The following is a 22,964-nucleotide window of genomic DNA, read 5'->3' on the forward strand; positions in this document are numbered from 1 at the left end:
CCGGCCCTCCTCAAGACCTTCACTCGTTACATCTCCTCCCTTCCTGCCTCTCCCTTTCTACATCCATCATATTATCTGGGCCTTTTCTCCATCCTTCACTGGCATGCTCCTTCTTGACACCTTTGTTCATTTTCTTTTCTCATCTCTCTCCCTCCCTCCCTCTCAGTATGCCCCTCACTCCATCTTTCTCTGTTGCAGTCTGTCCTCTCCTGCTGTCAAAACAAGCTGGCCATCAATGTAAAAATGGAAAAGTGTGTATGTGTGTGCGTACTCCTTAGGAACAATGGCAGTGTGTGTGTGTGTGTGTGTGTGTGTGTGTGTGTGCGCGCGCGTGCGCGTTCACTCCTGAGAAGAGTAATGCCCAAGTGCAGTGTCATGCACAGCAAATAGGAGATCTACAAGCTCACAACGTGTCGCACTGCTAAGTATAAATCACCCGTAACAAGGAAATGAGCCATGACTGCTGAGCATGTTTGTTTGTTTCACTTCTATTGTATTCACATGTGTGAATGTCAGAGGAGTGATTCACAATGACTGCAGCAGCTTAACGATTATTTAGTAAATCAAATTATAATCTTAATAATTCAATGCCGTGTCAGACAATAACACTGCATTATTGATTTAGTAAAGTCTACATAGTACATACTCAATGGCATAGGGAAAAACATCTATTGATTAGACATAAAAACTTACATTGAAATTCTCCATTAGATGGCCACATGTGTGGGCTGTTGTGGACAGGAAGTCTCAGCTGGCGAAGAGGAAGTGGGCAACAACAGCAGAGGAAATAGGAAAAGAGGGGGGGGGGGGGGGTCTCTATATCACAGAGCCCAAAACTTAATAACATATTAGTAGTCTAAGCAATAACGTCCCCCATTCCTACATATTGCAATAGCAGTGGTAATGGCAAAAATAGTAACAGTAGAAGGTAGTACATTCCGTTTCCAAATTTGCACTGTTTCTACTGTGTATATAATGTATATTTCAGTGTAGGATACTGGCTCCCCAAAGTCCCATTAACTGTCCAACAGAACAAGTATTTTCTCTTCCCACATTCCAACAATAGTGTGACCACAAGCAGCTCAATCAATTTAACCTCTACCAATCTGTTTGACTCTAAGCCACACTCATAAAGCCAACAGCTTGGAGCTTTAGACAGCACAATGCCAAGCAGCGATGCTGTTGGAAGGAATTAAGCAAATTGTAGCTTTGAAATCAGAGGGTTTGTGGAGAAACTTTGTGACATGCTGTGAAATGCTACAGGGTGAATACGTTTCCTCTGCCAGGGATTCCTTTTTTTTTATTTATCATTGTGTATTTTTGTCGCATTGCAAAATGGGAGAGATTTGTCTCTATTTTACAGAAGGCACTGGGATGCTTTGAACAACAAAAAAAAGTGCTATCTCCTATCTTTTCATTTAAATGTTGCAAGTTATATCACATCCTAACACATTTAAGAAAAAACACAAAGTTTATTTGAAAATGATGCAATCTTACCTTTGTTTTGGCCAATGCACACTTTCTCTGACTTTCTCTTTTGAGTTCACTTCAACACCGGCCATCTGCATATCGGTTTCTAACAATACACCTTTCAATCACATATTATACTCATCATAAATCCATCCACAGTGGAAGTTTATACAGCAGGCCTTCTATAAAGTACAGTCTAAATGTGTTTATTGAAAAGACAAACAATTACATTTTCCCACATTAGAAAAAGGGACAAGCACAACAGAGCTTAACAATGGTAAAATACAAATACAAAAAAAAGGGAAATAGTTTCAGGAAATAATGAAAGACAAATCCCCATGATCTTTTCTTACATTAACCCACTGGACATGAGGGATACAGCTAAAATATGGAAGTGAAAATATTTGATATAAATGAATGGTAACGAACGAGTTCATTTAACATGCCATACAAATCCCAGAAGAACAGGCACAGAAAAACACAGAAATTGTTGAAGCTGTGAATGACAGACATATCTTCACATCATGAACTTTCCCAAAGCTGACATTTTTTATAAAATCAATAATCTACTACAGCAATATTAACGTTAACAGATGGGGAAACAAAAACAAAAAAACATAAAAAGTAATATAAAAAATAAATACAAATGACAAATAATACTTTTACAGTGGCCTTCTTCTATTGTTATTACCCTGTGTATGATCTACATAAATAATATGTTTGGCCTTAGCAAAGAATACAGAATAAGTCTATGTAATGTCCGCTTGTACATAAAGAATAATTAATTCAGAAGAAAATAGTATTAGAATGTACTTATAAAAAAATTGACAATATGCAGTGGAATATTTGATATGTGTACATTGGGTTATTCACCTCTGAATGAACATTGCTGTAACAATAAAGTAAATACACTAGAACAAGGCCACTATAAAGTGTCACCAAATCTTCATGTGACATTTTGACAGGCAGGAGTAATCAGGTGATAGAGGCATCAGTTTGGAGACACGGTTTTGACTCGTGGTCCCTTTGAACGTCAGTCCAACCATCCAATTATCTGAGGAAGACACAATAGAAGACATTTAATGCACCATCATTGTAAAGAAAATATTCGCACATCCACTTAGTTCAGATGCAGGTGCGTTGGACAGTGACAAATGACAACAATTCATGAACAAAAATCTACTCAAATTGACGTGCCCTCGATTGCACCATTGTTAAAACAAAATGACCCTAAAGGTTTTAAAAACCATGGGGTTTCATTACAGCTTAAGCTGACCTCACACTACAAGATAATCTGGGTAGATGTTGGGTCGGGGACGCACCGGGAGAGGCTGGTCCGAACCAATCCTGTAGTGTGAGGGGTCCACAGATTTGGAATAATAATTATGAATAATTATCAAATATGTTTGATCTGGATGATTATGTCGCTACTGTCCGAGTGGGACGGCAGGTGTGGCGCGACCGAGAGACAGACGTGGAGTGAATATGGACTTCTGACATGGCGACCGGTCAAACGTTCGAAACAACCTGTTACGGTGGTGGGGCAGCTGAAACTTGTCGATATGTGGCAAGCACACGACTGTCTATAAAAAGTGTCTTCATAACACATCCATTTTTCTGTTACCACAGCAAGTCTGATTTCGCATGTGATCACGTGAGATGACATACAGTAGTGAGGTGCTGCACTGCTCAGCTAGGCACGATAATCTAATAAAATGATGCACCATTATAGAGAAGAGAATATTATAAGATTATCCTTGTGATGCAACATGATTTCAGACTCGGTTAGGTTTTTTAAACTCCTGTAGTGTAAGCCCAGCTTCATAGGGGAGTCGGACACGTTTCTAAAAAGTTGTCAAGTTGTACGTATACTATAAATATCTGTGTATTTAACGTTCTGAACAGGGCAAATTGCTACACATATGTGTGATGATGCTTGCTTGTTGTGGGTTACCTGTCCAGGCGATTGACGACGTCTCTCACGGTGTTGATGAGGTTATCATGTTCCTGTGGACTACTGATGATGATGGTGTGAAGCTTCTTCATGTACGAGTCGATGGTTTCCAATGAGGGTGTCTCCCCGCTGCCTGCAGGAACACAGCCAGCACAGAAGAATACATTACATTCCACTTTGCATACATATTGATGCTCAAGGTGCTTTACGATATTTAGAAATTACAGTATAAAACATAAAAATGTACAAAAGGTTGCAAACCAAGTGTAGGCAGCAACTCTTGTACAACATGTGAAACCATTAATCGAACAACTGACTGAAAACTGACCGTTTTATTAATCAAATAATCGGTTTAGTTATGCATCATATAGATAAACTGTATAAAAATGTACTATTTACAACTTTAAAAAAAGAATCATATTAACTCACTGAGTGCCAGAATTATTTCTGACCAGTGCGATTTTTTATTTTTTATTTTTAGTAAGTAAAAAAAAAGTGCTTAGGAAGTGAGATACAGCCTTTGTACCCATCTTTGTTTGTTTCAGATGCTATGATGAGCATTTAACATACTTTTATAGTTAATAACCTTAATTCGCCATCATTGTATAGTGTAAATTAATGACACGGATTAATCAAATAATCTGAAAAACAATGTATCATGAGAATACAGCCTTTAGGGAGGTAAAGAAGAGGTGGATTTTAGCAACACTTCCTCTTCAGCTTCCCATTGTGTTAATTGTGTAAGTCGCTGTGCTTCCTCACCAGGTAGTTGGACAGAGGAGAAGCTGGAGGTCAGGGCTTGTCGAAGGGTCTCCAGGTGCTGCTGCAGGAGGCCGTTCCTGCCTCTCTCCTGCAGGACGTCTCCCTCCAGACGCTCCACGGCTCCCCTCATGCTCTCCACGTGTTTCTGCAGCGCCGCGTTCCTCTCCTCATACTCCATGTTAGTCTTACGCAACTGACGCATCTCCGCCTCACGCGCTGCACATGGACCACACAAGCGAAACACACGCATTGAAATGTGTAAATAACACACACAGGAACATGACCAGACATGCATGTGTATAAGTCACACTCATATAAAGTGCATATAACACACACACACACACTTTTACTATTTCTATAATATGTTCACTTAGCACAAATCATTCTTAAACATAATAAATATTTAAAACTCCATCATGTTCCATCATACTTGGCTGCCAACTTATTCATCCTTTTGCTGCATGAATGTATCATATTCCATTTTCTGTGTATTAACATTTTTTTACTGCCGCATATAGGGCAAGTGCCCTTATGGGAAAGAGCAATCCTTCCAAACTCTATATTCTGTATATCTGCATATCTTTGGTTGCTAATTAATCCATAGTTTATTACTTATTTAAAGTATTACTTATTACTACTAGTAGGAAAACCGTTTTATATATTTTTCATGTTATTGTTCATTATGTACTTGTATTATATCTTGTATTGTATATACAGTGTATTGGACATTACTGGTAGCAAAGTCTGGCGGAGTCTGTCATACCAACAATTCACAGCTCACACACAAGTATGTGACAATTTTAAATAATATGTAATTCATTACACACACACACACACACACACACACACACACGATGACGTTAACATGTTAAAAATCTACTATGTTTAGTAGATCCTTTGTAAGGCGGCTGAGTCATATTGTAGCACTATGTACCTTTGCTGTGGTTGAGGAACTCCTCAGTGAAGATAGGAATGTCAAATACTGATCTGTCTTTACCCTCCGTGTCCTTCTGATGACAGAAAAAGAGACCATTACTTTATTCCTTATGGTTTTAGATTCATGCAAAAGAATAAGGTCTGTGGTGAACAAAAGCCTAACAGAGTTTCGCATTAGTATCTTACATGTGAATTATGAAGCAAAGCCATCATGTATCTTTTTTAAATGTACAGTACATTCATTTTGATTGATTGGTTGAAATATGTATTGAGAAAAAGGGTATAACAAATACAAGCACACACATAAATTGAAAGGGAAAAAAAAATCCAAAAATGTTTAAAACATGTTTTTTTGTGGAGATTATCTTCTATCATATCATAAGCCTTTGTTTACTACAGAAACTACATCTGGGGTGACAGTAACTTCAGGGTTGGCCTCCAAATGTCATCCTTGTAGAACTCTGTGCCTTATCGTGCATCTCTGTTTTGCTACTGACTGCTGCTCTAACAACTGAACTTCCTCTCAGGAGTAAATCAAGTTTGATCTGATCCTTATCTGATCTCGTCTCTACTGCAATCTGCTTCCAGTGCAATCCAAAAGGTGGGGACAGAAGACTCCTGTCGGGATTTCTCAACCTCTATAATAGTCACCTTTAGTTCTGTTGGAACACTGTCAGAGATTTACAGCAGGAACTGCTTAATTACACTACTTAACTTAATAGAACCCCATTACACACTCAGCACAGGCCAGAGGGCGTTGCATCAGAAACACAAACACGGGGCAGAAAGCCGATTTAGTCGGCTTTAGAGATGCAACAATGACTTGTTAATGTGAAATGCCAGGGGAGGAGAGAGGGGAGAGAGAGACGCGGAGAAAGAAACAAAGTCAGAGAGATTTGGGGATCTGGTAATTGCTAGAACACGACTAGAACGCTGTGTTCCCTCTATTCTGGGGGGGGGGGGGGGGGGGGGGATTGGGTGAAAATAGCCAATCTGCAAACTCCCAACTCATCGCAACGTGATGCGCTGTGAGTTTTGCATCTTCAGCGAAGATATTTGGTGTAGAGGTTTGTATTGAACCCTGGGGGAGTACATAATGCAGCTATGCTGAACAGCGACAGTGTCCATTATTATCTAGCCAGCATCATGACCACGCATTCCAACGTCACAGACCCACCCCACGCAGACCATCGACTCAGCTCTACTACACTGTGTTCAAGTGAAATGCAAGCAAACATATTGTCCTTAACCCATTGAGACCTGAAGCCGATTCTACATGTCTCCTAAATCTCAACAGTTTTCTGAAAAACGTTTGTTTCTATATCAGTGGTGCTCAATCTTTTTCATGTCAAGGACCCCCAAAATTATATGTATTTGGCCGCGGACCCCCATCAAAATGTTTTGTTCCAGGGACCCCCAGAAGCAAAGATTTGAGTTAAAAATGTTCGCTTTATATCCAAAGATTTGCACACATTTTCACGATTAAAAAAAAATAGCAGATCTACAAGCTCGTAGCGCGGCACTCGGTGCCGCGCTACGAGCTTGTATATCTGCTATTTTTGAATAGCCCAAAGTGTAAAATAATGCTTTTTAGCTCAAATCTAAAAATGACACAGTTCCAGGTCTTAATGGGTTAAATCTAATGGTACAATTTGTTGGATACTTTAGTAGTTTGGTTTGCAATGTGACAGCAACTGTTAATCTGATAGACAGTTACAGTACATGTCACGCTCCAATTTTAATTCATTCAGCTATTTCTATCTATAAATTACAGAACGCTTCTCAGCTTCTTTAGAAGAGCTGTATTTAGGTCCACTGGTCCGTTATACCGCTGGCCACTTAATGGCATAATTATAGCAATATGCTGGGAAAATGTCACAATATCATGTTTTTTGTCGGGGGAAAGTGCTTCTGATTGGTTAGTGTGGCGTTAACTCACCTCGTGCAGCCCCTCATTGGCTACCTGGTGCCCACCATCTGGAGAGGAAGGAAGGAAGGCATAAAGAGACAGAGAGAGAAGAAAGGAGATGATTCAGGTCTCCTCAACACATCCCTAAGTAATGACAGAGGAATCTTTTCTCTTGCGCGCACGCACGCACGCACACACACACACACACACACACACACACACACACACACACACACACACACACACACACACACACACACACACACACACACACACACACACACACACACACACACACACACACACACACACACACACACACACACACACACACACACACCATCAGTCTGTTTATCACATCTGTGCTTCAGATCTATATCAAGCTATTAAAAAGGTATCAAAATAAGAGCAGGTGTGTTACATAGCATAGTCTGATAAGCTCCAACACAACTGGGACTTGATCACTGGTCACCTTTAAACAAACTACAGCTCTCATATGAGCTTTAGTTTATGTATATTGTGAGCACAGAATGGCGTCTATCCAGCGTGACAGCACCTTTTGGCAAGTTAAATTAAAGAGATGTTGGAATGAAATAAAAGACAATTTTATCACCACCAACATGAGACACAATGCAAGTGTTAGCGTGTCTCAGTGGATTGCAATCTACTGTAGGTATTCAGTGCATAAAACAACTGATCCTTTTAAGACCTCAGAGACTGAAATTAAGACCTAAAATGAAACTGTATTTATGGCCTTTCAAGACCTGGAAATTTGTCAACATAATATAAGTAATTTAAAGTGAGGCTGAAGGCTTTGGCAGAGACTTACTGAGGGAAGACGTGTACGTCTCGGCTATTGGTTATAAAATTAAGAGGCACATTAAATTATATTTATTGTTAATGGATAAGCAGCCAGCATTATAATTGAAGGGGCACACAATTTATACGAGGGGGCATTGCTGGCTTTTGCCTTCCAGGCCCCTGGGCCTGCCCAGGTTCAACATCACTTTATATACTTGTTCATGCTGTCTATCAATAGCAGCTGGCGATTGATGGAATTTAAGTGTCAGTGAAGCCCTTAGGGATTTTTGTGTTATCCTTTTAGCATCATTGTATAATCGTACCACTGTACTAGTTGAAAACTTTTTTTTAAAGCGAACATTTATATTAACTCAAATCTTTGCTTCTGGGGATTCCTCAAATGTCTTCTAAATCCTAACAGTTAAAAACAAAAAAGAAAACGTATTATGCTATATATATCAGTGGTTGTAAAACTTTTTCATGTCAAGGACCCCCAAGATTATATGTATTTAGCCATGAACCCCCGTCTCAAAATATTTTGTTTCAGGGACCCCCAGAAGCAAAGATTTGAGTTAACAGTGTATATATATTCAAAGATTTGCACACATTTTAACGATTTCTTTCCTCAAAAATAGCCCAAGAAATCTAAAATGACACAGTATGTGTTCCCGGATTGAATGGGTTAATAAAGTATTCAAATCAATCAATCAAAACTCACCTCCTCTGTGTCTTTTTGCTTTCTGTTTCTCCTGAACCTTTCTGGTGAAATGCTTGTAGGCTTCAGTCTTCTGGTACTTCTCCAGCTCTCTCATGTAGCGCTCCTTGTCTCTCTCGGCCTCGTCCAGGTAACGCTGCACAGAGAGAGGAGAAACAGAGGAGTCACCATGAGGGAGGAGAGGAGAGGAAGCGGTTAGGGGGAGAGGAAAGGAGAGGAGAAGAGGTGGGAACAGGAGGTGAGGTGAGGAGAGAAGAGGAAAGGACAGAAAAGAAGGTATGGCGATAGGAAAGGAGAGGGGGCGAGGGAGAGTAGGTAAGGAAAGAACAGGTGGGGAGAGGAGAAGAAAAGAGAGGAGAACAGGTAGGTTGAGGATAAGAAAGGAGAGGAGTACAGGTGGGGAGAGGAGCGAAGAAGAGAGATTTCACTCGACCCCAAACTCCTCCAATTCTAAACCCCACCAACTCCATACATACACACACACACACACACACACACACACACACACACACACACACACACAGCCTACCTGTTTCTCATCAGCACCCAACTTGCTCCACTCGTTCCCCAGCATCCTGGTGATTTCTGGGAAGGGAACGTCGGGTCGTTCGGCCCTCAGCTGTTCTCTCCTGTCATTCATGAAACGAACGTAGCCGGTCAGCGGAGCTTTGGGGGCGTTGCTGTCCTTCACGGGCTTCTTCCTCTTCCTGCCTTTGGACCAGTTACCCCCCCGACGGGGCTTCTGGAGGGAAGGGAGGGGAACACATTTGGGAGAGTCAGGGTTCAGGTAGTGATAGCCTCTGAACAGACATTAATCATGGTGTTCTTCTGGGACACGCCGGTAGCTAACTTGGTGGTGTATCGACCACATACGGTAATCATTATGTCCCTGGTTCGATTGTGTTTGGAGAACCTGCGTTGCGCGTCCTTCTTATACGCTCTGGCCTGAGTTTACTGTCTCGCAAATGTACTGTCCTCTATAAATTAAGCAATAACTAACAAAATAATACGTAATATATACTATGAGCGTGTTTTTAGACTATATTAGTCATGATGAAATTCTTTTTTTAAAAGAAACAAAAATCTTCTTACACTTTTACACTTGCTTGATACACATGTATTTTTCTGAATTGGCAATCTGTTTTTTTTTTTATTTAATCAATGTATTATAAAGTATGCTATTGCCTTTGGACCAGTTGCCAGTTATGACAGTTATTATCATGTGTTTACCTCCTCTCCATTACGCTGGCTGGTGTTGTCAGGGTTGTTCCCGGGAGACGTAGACTGCTCCTCCATAACTCCTCACACTGGAGCGAACTGGTTTGAGACGGGACACTGGTTTGAGATGGACATAGGACAATGGTTTGAGATGGAACACTGGAAACCAGCTGGTTGACAACAGTTCTCAGCTATAATTCTTAGAATGTTTTCTTCTCTTTACAGACACACTGATACTCTTTTAAGCCAGTTAAGTTTTGAGCCAAGTTTCTCTGTATTCTGAACACAACACGTAAACCACACCCAGTTTAACAGACATAGATTGACAGACATATAGACAGACTAGATAGAGATAGATTGATTAGAGATAGATTCATAGATAGACAGACAAACAAACAAACAGATACAGACAGACAGACAGACAGAATGGTAAGAGACAGTAAGACACGCAGGCAGACGGACGGACAGACTGACAGATAGATGACACACATACTATCTAGGTCAGCCTATTGTTAGACCAGCAGAGGAGTTGCTGTTCCGTGTTTATTGCTTTGAAGTTTGGTTCAGAGGAAATGACAGCAGAGTAAACACATAATCTTCTGAAATACAACATCACACCGTGACTTCCTTTCTCCCCATTAGCAGCTTGTCTGGTATGTACTGAACAAAAAGATATACCTAGTGTTATCCTACTGACTTTTGGCAGAACACACGTTCAAGGATTAAAAAAATATCGAAGAGCTTTAACTAGAATAGATTGGAGATATATATAGGATAGATTTAAACACTTAAACACACCGCTTATCCAAAAGCGGGAGCTAACAGTTCTCAGACTTCCCTTTCCCAGGCCACATTAGTTACATCTAACTGTGGGGTCCTGAGGCGTTCTAAGGACAGCAACAAGCGTATAGATATAATCCCCCCCATCTGGTCCATGGTCTGCCCCGTGGAGTCTTTCCAGCTGGACGTGAATGGAAAAGGAGCCTAGGAGGTATCCGTTGTACTGTATACTAGTAGATGCCCAAAGCCCCAAACCACCTCAACTGGCTGCTTGGCTTTCTAACGTAAAGGAGCAACGATGACCCCTGATGACAAAGCCTCTCTTACCCTACGCCTAAGGGAGGTGCCGGCCATTCTCATTCCCTACCCGGAGTGGGCAATCCACTGGTTTCCTGCAGAGAACCATGGCCTCAGATTTAGAGATGCTGATCCTCATCCCAGCCACTTCACACTGGACTGAAAAGCAACCCAGTGAGAGCTGGATGTCACTCACAGGCCCCTACAGACTTGGATCTGAGGTTTGTTTATCGGCCAGCTAGACCCTCCTTTCCAGCGCCTTAGCGACGCGTAGACGTTCCCACTCAGACCGAGTAAAGTGATGGCTCTCGAAATTGGCACATGCACACCTTGGACCCCCTTTTTGATAAGGGGAACCACCATCATCCCGGTCTGTCACTCCTTCGCTAATGTCCCAGACTTCCACACAAAGTTTATGGAGAAGTGTAATCCACAACACAATATTTGTTATGTCTCCATTTTGTCACGTTTTCCCTGAACTCTCTTAATGACACAATTCAATAATCTACCTTCAAGTGGTTTTATATATTTAAAAAGGTTAAAGGAGAAGCAGCAGATAGACGGAGATGAGAAGATATAGCTTTTTTACCTTAACACTGCTGACAAAAAGAATATTTCAGATATCTTGCAGATTAAATTTTCATATCGGTTTCGGTTTCATTAAAATGTCTCTATCATGGAAACTGGCCCTCGTGCTACCCTGCCCTACAAAGCAGAATGGCCTCTCCTCTCCTCTCAGGCCAGCTCTGGCCCTCAGCCCTCTCTTGGCCAGACAGCATTTCCTGTGATAGAATAGATCTAACTGCAGCCCAGTAAGTTATTGAGCCAGCTGAAGAAAAAAAGGGTAGAGAGAGAGAGAGACCTCTCATTCTTTCTAACCTCCCTCACAAGTGCTTATCTCCAGGGAGTTCATAGCCTGGCTTTCAGCAGCAGGAAGTATACCACTGTGGCTCTGTGTGGAATTGCCCCTGTAATCACAGAGGAGGGAGCAGAGTTTCAGTGAGAACTACACGCTCTTGTTTCCCCGAGACAGATGGTCCTGGTGGTCTTTCAGGAAACAACAACGACAACGCACAGTATCAGATCTGGAAGAGGTTTACGGTGCAGACCATGACCATGAGTGAGATGTTCAGGTCTAAACATCCAAATCAGATGAAGATTAATTTTCACTTGTTCACCAATAATATTTGAATGAACAAAATTAAAAGTTAAGGCATCACTATGTAACTTTTTATATTAATGAATACAATATATTTTTTGAGTATGTTAATACAATATAACTTATACAATTGGGGTGGTTGTATTTTGTCTCCCTGCTCTTCTATTGAGACATTTAGATCGTGTCGAAGGTCATGTCTCACCTAGACACAGGATCTGACAAATATTTGGTCAAGATTCAATTTATCCCCCGAGCAAGCAGGCAGGCTCTATTAGCTCAATGGTAAAAATGTCAGCACTTGCGCAGAAAACCGGGTTCAAATCCGCAGTACTAGAGGAAAGTTACATAGTACTGCTTTAAATATGAAAATTATCAAATATATGCTTATTGTCTTATGCATCTCCGAATGGAGTAAAAAAGTAGAGTACGTGCCAAATCACTTTCTCTATTGATTTCCCTTAAACTGTGTTTGAGTCCAGTGAAGACATATCGAGAAATAAGGACGTTTAGGAGAAACACAAAAATACAGAGAGCGACACATGCTTTATGGATATCAGTCCATGAATATGATGAATGTGATAACACTGTGAAGTAATAATATCTCCAGCTCTAACAATAACAATAACTTTTAAAGTAATAGGATCCTGAGGCAGGATGACCCTAAAACATTTATAGCACTGAAATAGGGGATTTAGTTGCAAATAAAATAATCCCATAAACACTGAAAAATGTTCTACCCTAAAAGCTTGCTCACAGATGGAAATAACACATTTAACTTGATTCACATTGCATATTGTTGATGTCGGGCAGAAACCTCATATCTCCATATTTCAACTTTTCAATGTTTCTTTGTAAATTATCATCCAACTTTGTCATTCTACAGTGTCACACAAAAGTAGCAAAATAGCCGATCTACAAGCTCACAACGCATGTGACGTTGCAAAATTGCAGATCTGCCGTTTTTGAAAATCTTTTACAGTGAAGTGGGTATGTCTGTCTATGGATTTTATAAATATTGAACCAATGAAAAGTATTAAAAAGAGCTTGTGACTAAATAATGACTACGGTACAATGGATCCATTGGAACGCAGGTTATTTTTCAAATTCCCTGAAAAGTAACGCTTTTAGACATTCAATCCGACAAAAACGATATATATCCAAATAATTATAATCGGCCAACAACACCAACCAGACCTGTCAACGTTATCTAGTATAAAATGACTGATGGCCAAGAGATGAGCTCTGAAAACAGGAAGTGCATCACAGTGTGTCTTTCTTGACCCCTTGACATCTATGTACCAACTGAACTGACCACATGGGAAGTGAGCTGCAGTGTCCTGAATGTGGGTTCTATTCTCTTTGAGTTTCCAGTCACTCAATACTGTGTGTGGACAAACCACAGAGGAATTACGCTGTCCCATCTTCCTGTTATATATGAGAATGCATGTTTCACCGTTGTATCACGTCTACTTTTTCATACAACCACAATGAAGCCAATGGCAAATTCAAACATACTGTCAATAACTGTTACTATTCTATTCTACTCATTATTTATCTTTTCAAGTTTTCTACGGCAGGGGTTTTCAACGTGTTTCAGGCCAAGGACCCCTTAGCTAAGAGAGAGAGGTGAAGCATGGACCCCCACTACGTATTGGATTCATGTTGAATGTGTGTTTTCAGACATTTAACCACTTAAACCCTCAATACTTTGTAATCTTCACCTTTGACTCGGTACTCGGTCTGCTCTTTTTTCCCTGTACACTAAACCTCTTCGCTGAAAATAGCTGATCTATAAGCTCACAACCCCCCGCAGTATTTCTGAGGACCCCCTAGGGGGGGTTTCTGAGTGTTTTCTTTCAATCCCCATCAATGTATTTCATTCTATCATGGCATGTCTAATCTAAAAGACAAGAGTTCTCCACAGCCCCAAAAATAATTTGATTAAATGTTCATCTCCAGAATGGAGGGAGGGGGATATGTGTCAGGGTTTAAAATGCCATCAGCAAAGTCACCAGTTAAAAATAGCATCAACTTAGCACGAACCAGGATGAAAAATAACTGATCACTGGACAGTTAATAAATGTGCTTATTAAGCAACATCTGCCACACTAGACTAGAGAGAGCCAAGCATGCAGTGCCTAGATTGGGTAACAGAGTCCTCTTCAGGAATAAAGCATGTATTACCACTCTGTCAACATCAGAAAAAGTAGGTTTGCTACAAATTATGCAGTTTGAGGTCATTTCTTTGACAACTGTTGCTATAGATTGGCTTCCTTAACGAATAGCGATTGTTCTATTGATTACTTTTGCGATGAATCAACAAGTGCATTATTACATTACATTTCACGAGACGTTGTGAGCTTGTGAATCATCTATTTTCGAAACACTTTTAAATGTCCACCTATAATGGCATGCCCAAAGAAGTGATCGATTACTATTTACTAATCAATAATTACATTATAAATTTATTTTGTATAATGATTAAATCGATCATTTCGATTAACTGTTATGGCCAGTCCACACCAATGCAACCATTATCCCCAATGGCAGTTGATTGGTGTGGACTGGCCTTAACAAAACTGTTCAGTTGCAATGAGTTGTGACTAGTTGCATTGGTGAGGTCTGGCCTCAGACAAGGCTATTGACAAGGTACTGAACACAGGTTAATGCACAAGGAGGGACATTAGACCTTAGGCTCAGAGACAACAGTAAACTTAACAAATACAACATACAGTACAGCACAGACCAGCACAAAGCATTAAATTAACTGGAGAGTAGACATGCATCATGATAAATGATTGCAAATGATAGCATTGACTGTGTAAGTAGTATTGAAAGCACAAGCAGGGCTGTGCAGCAATACTGACATACAACAATACAATTATTGTATGTTTAAATGTCTCAATTGTCTTTAAATGTCTTTATGAATTGAAATTCAATTCATCGAGACAGGTCCTGTGTATTCAATTATTGAATACACAGGACCTGTCTCGATGAATTGAATTCACAGGACCACAATTTTGTGTGTTATCCTTTTAGCACCATTGTATAATTGTACCACTGAACTATTTGCAAACTGTTAATTAATCAATCAATCAGCAGCTGATGACATGGATGACAGACTAAACTATGATAACCAGATTGACACCTAGCCTTGTAATGGATCAAGACTATAGATGTATTTTATAGCCTGACTTTTACTTTCGTATCTATGATAGTCTTGGTCTCTACCCCCCATAAATCACTGGACATCCGCGCTGAAAGCCCGTACTTCGTACATGTACAAAAAAAAACATGTAAAGTGCTGACCCTGTAGCCACGGGTGTTAACTCAACATTAAGAACCCGTGTGCACTGTATTAGCACGTATTTTCAATAGATATGCGTTTTAATCCCGTGTGTGTCGGATTCTTTCGTCAATTTCCTATATTCTTCAATGGGCGGCAGTGGCAGGGCGCATCAGGTGAGGACCGGTATTACACTCAATGTAAACAGGAAGTAAACGAGGGGGGAAATGGCATTCGGCCACAGACGGGATTAAAACACATCTCTATTGAAAGATATGGACTAATACACTGCACAAAGATTCCAAATGCCGAGTTTACATCCAGGACTACCGGGTAAGCACCTTATATTTCAATCAGCATTTGTACATATTCGGAGAAATACGGACTTTACGGGGGGATGTCCAGTGACAATTGGGGGGAAAAGCCCAAGACGATCATATTATGCAAATGTCAAACTCGATAATACACATATTATATGATCGTCTTGATCCAAGGCTAATAGACACCAAAAGTACAGTAACGTGTACAATGGAAGAGCACATTAACATGCAACATTTCAATAATACACTTAACATTCCCTTGAAATGTACAACTCTCTCTGCATAACTAATATTATACAAGACAATACAGAACAATGAAATGTACTTCTTGGCTTGGCCATAGCTAGTTATTATATAACTGCCATTTACCGAAACCCCGGCTACTTAATTAGTTAATTGAACCTTCACTTCAGCTACAAATGGCGTTAATTAATGGCAAAACAAATCAGCACCACACACACACACATCCATAATAAACAATAAGGTGTTAGCATGTTAACTAGCATCGGTTTGCTAACAGCTATAATACGCATTCGCTGGCTGGTGGGCTATGATAATTATCTGTCACAGCAGTAGTAATGGTAGAAGATGACCAGTTAAACAATGTAGATGAAAAGAACAATTGGAGTTTATTACCTGGGAGGTTTTATTGTATCTCAACGTGTTAGCTTTTAGCACAATAATGGAATGAATGCTACCTGGACTTCTCGGACGGTCACTACTGTTGCCAAATATTGCGAGAGAAAAAAGCAACCAGGTTTATGAAAACAAGCCCAATTAGGCTACGGCTATTTGAAATTGCCGATATTGCTGCTATTTTCTAAAATAAGAAAATAATAATCTTGGGAAAAAATATGTAATTTTGGTTTAAAAAACAAACAAACATTTTAACACAAATCTTGTATGGGGGCCATGGCTCAAAATACAGAGGGGGAGGGGGCCGGGGGGGGGGGTGTGTGTGGACAAATACATAGATTTGGGGGTCCTTGCCATGAAACTGTTTGAGACCCACTAGTTTAGACAACCTTAGGAAACAAGCCCAAATAAGTAACTACACGTTAGTAACGAGCCCAAAAACCGCAACCACCAATATTTACAAGCAACTTTACAGAAAAAGAAGCCCAAAATCGCTTATAATAAGCAGACATGGCAACACTGACGGTCACAATACTAATCTCGCCGCTTGCGTGACTTCACGCGAGATTACAATAGTACAAGCACATCCACAGCACAGAGGGTTATTGTAAAGAGGCTGCGCTGCAAGTATGTAGTAGCTTGCAGTGGTGGAAAGTAACATGTACTCAAGTACTGTACTTAAATACAATTTTGAGGTACTTGAACTTCACTGGATTATTTCCACTTTTCAATACTTTTACTTAACTAAAGTTTTCTATTAATTGTAGTGGAATAAAAAGTACAATATTTGCCTTTGAGATGTAGTGGAGTAGAATTCTTCTCCACTACATCTCAGATGCAAATATTATATATCCTCAGTTCAAATATGATTCTTTTGGGAGGTCACGGCCTGAAAAGGTTGAGAACCACTGTTCTATCTGAACCATTTTCTTCTCTGGCAGGACAATGCTGCCATCTGCTGTTCCTTTTACATTCTGCAGTGTGTTTCTCTGGCAAGCAGGTAATGTTTTCACCCGTCTCTCTCTTTTAGCAGGATATCTCGAGTGGTTTTGCATAAAACTTGTGGAAAGGTTGATTCTTTCTGGGCCAAGGAAGAACTGATTAACTTTTCATGGTGATTGGCCAAAAGGGGACGTGGCATGAACTGGCACAAAAATGTACATAACCTCTGAATATACAGTAACACAGAATGTGTATTACAATGACAGGGGGGGGGTCAATCTTTTCACTAGGGCATAAAAAGAACCCAGTGCAGTGAACTGAAGTCTTACAACGACCCTTAAAAGGATCCCTTAATACATTATAATTGCCCTCTATAGCAAAAAACACAAATGTAAAACACCTTAAATATTTGACCATGTGTGGTACAGCCCTATGGAATACATGTGCTAATCAAAACGTATTTAAAATATAGTTTTGATGCTCATATTAACCGGAAGTATTAAGCTGGCTTTTAGTTAGTATCCTGCTTGTTGTACATACTGTCTGCAATGTCTGTAGATGACGATACATTATTACACCAGCTGGTGGGGCACGTACCACACAACAATATTTGTAGTCAGCCTCAGGGGGTAACCAAGAAAGTACACACACACACACACACACACACACACACACACACACACACACACACACACACACACACACACACACACACACACACACACACACACACACACACACACGGTTGTCAAGGCTTGTACTGTAGGTCTTCTATTTTTGAAAATGTTTGCCTATAACGACATTCTGAAAATTGCGGTGCCAGGGTTAAAGTATACTGGGCTCCTTCCTTTTTTTCCCATCTACACCAAATCTTTCTGGTGAAAATAGCCACAATCTGTAAGCTCACAACACATTGCATTGCAACACGTTGTGAGCTTGTAGTTTGCCAGTTTTCAGTTTTGCTGAACATTCTCCTATTATGACATGGCCAGAATTGGGATGCAGGGTTCATGTGGTTATGATACTCACTCTGTTGCAGAATACATCATTGCCAGCCTCTCGTCTCATATAATATAATATACAGTATCTGTATTATATCAACTTTCTTTAGACTGTCTAAATTTTGGTCAAGGTGAAGAGAGCAACTCTTCAGTGGTCTGGCACAGGACACAACAACCCACCGACCTATCAATGGACAAACATAGATCTGGAGGTGAGACAAATGTGTTCAATCACAACCCGTCCAGGTACAAAGCAGCTGAAACACGATTAATGATTGATTTTGTGATTACATAATTGCAGTCGATTTCAATTCTCTCTCTCTCTCTCACACACACACACACACACACACACACACACACACACACACACACACACACACACACACACACACACACACACACACACACACTGTTGGAGCCAAAATGCCTTTCTATTTATTTTGTTTTTGTTTTCTTTAATTGAATGGTGTGGCCTTGGTAATGACTGACGTCATGTCAATCAGTCGGTGGGTGGTTACTATGGGAACTATGATATACCAGTCAGTGGGTGATTGTGGGCAGGTGTGCAACAGGGGAAGCCACACAGTTTTCGACCGTGCTATGTCGTACCTATGTCAAGCCGTACCAGGTCGGCGTTCCATGTCTGTATTACCAGTATGTCATCACTATGGATTTAATTGGTGTTAATAAATGGATTGACATATCCAAAGATAAATGCACTCTCTGGACATTAAATGATTTGCATGCGTCAAACTAAACGTCAACCAGTTGCCCCTCACAGGAGTACCTAAAGGTCTGGGGCTCTACATTGTCGAAAACTACGTCTTCATTTGAAATGGACATTTAAGTTTTGAAACGTGGTCTAAAGGAGGAAGAGGATCAGCGTGCTCAAGAGCCAACGGCTGAATTGTTTGGACAGGAGGCAGGACAGCGTTGGATCTCTGTGCTGAAAGACAAAAGACATTATTTATTCTCGATATTTATTGAGCACTGTTCACTGTTTCGCTGGATATAGCGGAACGTGGGCAATTGGACCAGGACACGCTGGTGTTTGTAACACGGCGTTTGGACAATCACCCGTTCGGGCGGCCTCGCGCGGCTCGCAGCGCATGGACCAGGACACACGACACGACACGGTGCTGCTCACGGCATTAGGACAGCTTCGCCGCCGGCGACTCGCACCGTTTGGACGGACAAGGAGCTGCCCTGCGTCGTTGGAGTTGATCGAGCAGCGCTCAGACGAGCGGACAAGGAGCTGCCCAGCACCGTTGGAGTTGATCGAGCAGCGCTCAGACGAGCGGCCTGCATCGTTGGAGTTGATCGTCCGTATTGGACGGACAAGGAGCTGCTCTGCATCGTTGGAGTTGATCTTCCGTATTGGACGGACAAGGAGCTGCTCTGCATGCAAGGAGTTGATCGAGCAGCGCTCGGACGAGCGGCCTGCACCGTTTGGAGTTGATCGTCCGTATTGGACGGACAAGGAGCTGCTCTGCACCGAAGGAGTTGATCGCGGCGAGCCGCACCGTTCGTTGGGACGGAGAAAGAGCGGCCCTGCATGCAAGGAGTTGATTGAATAGCGCTCGGACAAGGAGCACTGTCTGAAGACTTTTTGAAGTTTGTTTGAACAAAGACAAATTGGACCCGCAGTGCATGGACTACAAGGTATGTAGCGCACTACCAGGTGTTACCAGATATGGCCATATAACAAACAATTGTGTGCACACAGGGGTCATTTGAGGGAGAGGAAAAAAAAGACAAAAATCCAATGCATTGGTTCATGAATCATGATTGCAACCCGTTCGTGGGTGTGTTCTATTGAGTGTGTTCTATTAAGGTTTTGTGATGACTAACTGTGGGTTTTGGTGTTGACTGTGTCAACCGAAGGTACTGTTTTTATATTTGTTCCGTTGGTATTGTATTGTTGATGATGGCTTCAGATAAAGGTGTTCTGAGTCAAACTGAATCGAGCGTATTGGTTGAACAACCTCCCGTGGTTGAAACGCACTCAAATGGTGATGACGCAATGCATCCAATGGTTGAACCTGAACCTTCACTGACTGAAAAGCAGTCACAGCCCACAGCGGCTGAAAGTGAAAAACAGTCCGAGGTGGACACAGGTCAAATCACTGACAAGGTTGGAAACGAAACACAGGTTGTCAAAAAACGCACAGTCAAATTAACACCAAAAGCCCTAATGGAAAAACTGGACACACTACAAAAGGAGAGAAAATTGAAACTAAACAAGGCATCCAACTTGCAAAAAACGATCCTGGAGTTGATGCAATCAGAAGGATGCAAACAGGAGGTGCAATGTTCCTTTATGAACTATCTGCATATAATCAGGGAAGCAACAGCAGCACACAAATCCCTTATGCCAATACTACCTCCTGAGGAACAAGGGAAACATGACACCTGGTTCAAAGCAAAAATGATCAATGTAAATGAATTTATTGATGAAGTCAATGTTTGGTCAAAGGGTACAAATGTGGAAAATGTTGATGATGATAATTTGGAAATTGAAATAACTCCAAATGACAGCATTTCTAATGTTGAAAGTAAAAAATCAACCCGTGAAAGTCACACAAGGTCTGGAACCAGTAGGTCCAGCAGGTCCTCCACCTCATCAGCTCGCAGGCAGGCAGAGGCAGAAAGAGCTGCACTTGCTGTTCGCTCCAAAGCATTACAGGAGAAGCATGCACTGGAGGAGGAGGAAGAAATTCTGCAAAAGAAACAGGAAATGCTACGAAAGAAAAAGGAAATGATGGAGCTGAACACAGAGCTGGCAGCTGCTGATGCAAAAATAGCAGTTTTAAAATCCCCCAGTCACCAAGCTCCTTCACATACACAATCTGATGGAATGGACTCGTACTTCAGAAAAGGAACAAGGTTAAAGGAGCCCTCGGTCACATTCAATCCTCATGCCAAAGAATTTAAACCACTACCACAGCAACAACCACCACTACCACAGCAGCTGTCTGCACAACAACCATTACTACAGCAACTACCATCGCTATGGCAACCACAGTCCATACAACGACCACCCTTTATCCAACAAACACCCATTCCACAACCACCACACTGGCAAGTACAACAACCTATGCACTTGGTGCAACCACCACCCATTCAACAAATCCCATTTTGGCAAGAACAACAATCCATGCGGTTACAACCACAACTCATTCAAACACAACCACCACCTCGGCAAGAACGACAACAACCACCATCTGTACAACGACAACAGGTATCTTGGAATGCAGCACAGGACAATAGAACTCACTTGGACCTTCCTGTGCAGCCAACAAGAGAACCTGACATTTCTCATCAAAGCAGTAATGAAACCTCAACTGTACACAACCTGTTAAAAAGACAAAATGAGATAACCGCATTGTTAATGGAAATGCAAACCTCTCACTTACTGCCTCCAAGAGAGATTCCCTGTTTTGATGGGGATCCTCTACAATATAGAACCTTTGTCAGGGCCTTTGTACACTGTGTAGAAAAGAACACAAGCAACAGAGGGGACTGCTTGTATTTCCTGGAAAGGTACACCAAGGGTCAGCCCAAAGAGCTTGTGCGCAGCTGTCAACACATGGCTCCAGACAGAGGCTATGATATGGCAATATATTTACTTGAGCAACACTTCGGAGACGAGTTCAAGATCACTGCAGCATACATGGACAAGGTGCTCAGCTGGCCACAGCTAAAGTCAGAAGATCTAAAGTCTCTTCAAGCATATGCGCTTTTCCTGCGTGAGTGTTGTAATGCAATGGAAAATGTACAGTATATGAGTGAACTGAATATGTCAGCAAACATGAAAACCGTGATTTTGAAGCTTCCATACAAGCTAAGAGAAAGATGGAGAGGCTCTGCTTTGGACATAATGGAAAGACACCGTCGCAGGCCACAATTCATGGACATTGTCACATTCATCGAGCGTCAGGTCAAAATCATCTCAGATCCAGTCTTTGGAGACATTCAAGATACACCACTAACTACAGGAAATAGAACTTTGAACAGGATGAAATCACAAATCCAACCCAGATTCAAAGGAGACAGTTTTGCAACCACTGTCATTGACACCCCTACTTTGGAAGATGAAACAAGTAGTGCATTCACTCACACCATTTGTGTATGCTGCTCTCAATCCCACACACTGGATCAATGTTCTCAGTTTGAGAAGAAGACACACAGGGACAAGATTGATTTCATAAGGAGGAAAGGAATCTGTTTTGGCTGCCTTTGCATAGGGCATCTGAGCAAGGACTGCGAGAAGCGCTTGACCTGCTCAGTGTGCAACCAAAACCACCCCAGTGTTATTCACATTGACCGTGAGGACGGGGTAAGCAACACAGACCAGCAAAGGAAACCATCAGTGAGCAATGCACGTGTCTCTTTACAAACATGTGGACAAACAGGGGCCGGTAGCAGCAATGGGATTCTGTCAATCTTGCCGGTACAGGTTAAGTCCATTAAAGGAGATCAAATCATACAAACGTATGCATTTTTGGATCCAGGCAGCACCGACACATTCTGTTCAGAAACCCTCATGAGAAAGCTGAACCTTACAGGAAGAAGAGCACAAATCAGTTTATTAACCATGGCCCCAAAGACATCAGTGTCTAGCTACATGCTGACAGACTTGAAGATTTCAAGCCTCACTGGGAAACGGTTTTATGACCTACCAAAAGTCTACACACAGAAGAGGATGCCTGTAAGCACAAGCAACCTCATCACAGAAGAGGAGCTGGCTAAGTGGCCATACTTGGATGGTGTAGCCG

The 22,964-nt window shown here is 41.4% G+C and overlaps 1 protein-coding gene across 3 annotated transcripts; it reads right to left on the reverse strand.

Moving 5' to 3' along the window:
- Positions 1-1,660: 1,660 nt before the first annotated feature.
- hmg20a (high mobility group 20A) lies at positions 1,661-16,328 on the reverse strand. Of its 3 annotated transcripts, none has more exons than XM_084060235.1 (9): positions 16,244-16,328; positions 9,778-9,882; positions 9,077-9,289; positions 8,551-8,683; positions 7,062-7,099; positions 5,121-5,193; positions 4,187-4,402; positions 3,425-3,557; positions 1,661-2,524 (listed from the first exon to the last, which is right to left on the reverse strand). In XM_084060235.1, the coding sequence occupies exons 2-9, from the start codon at positions 9,841-9,843 to the stop codon at positions 2,521-2,523; spliced, it is 876 nt and encodes a 291-aa protein (XP_083916361.1). In that variant the 5' UTR covers positions 9,844-9,882; positions 16,244-16,328; the 3' UTR covers positions 1,661-2,520. The 3 variants fall into 3 exon arrangements, with proteins under 3 accessions (XP_083916361.1, XP_083916359.1, XP_083916360.1); XM_084060233.1 differs by having other exon boundaries at positions 5,121-5,196; XM_084060234.1 differs by having other exon boundaries at positions 5,121-5,196; positions 9,778-9,854; positions 16,228-16,270.
- Between the last annotated feature and the right edge of the window lie 6,636 nt (positions 16,329-22,964).

This window comes from Gymnoscopelus microlampas (genome assembly GCF_963454915.1).
Source record: "Gymnoscopelus microlampas genome assembly, chromosome: 6".
Taxonomy (NCBI): domain Eukaryota; kingdom Metazoa; phylum Chordata; class Actinopteri; order Myctophiformes; family Myctophidae; genus Gymnoscopelus; species Gymnoscopelus microlampas.

Coding starts and splice junctions, on each gene's coding strand:
- hmg20a (XM_084060233.1), bottom strand. CDS start 9,843: ATGGAGGAGCAGTCTACGTCTCCCGGGAACAACCCTGACAACACCAGC. Junction 9,290..9,777: donor GCCAGCGTAATGGAGAGGAG/GTAAACACATGA, acceptor CCTTCCCTCCAG/AAGCCCCGTCGGGGGGGTAA. Junction 5,197..7,061: donor CCAATGAGGGGCTGCACGAG/GTGAGTTAACGC, acceptor TTCTGTCATCAG/AAGGACACGGAGGGTAAAGA.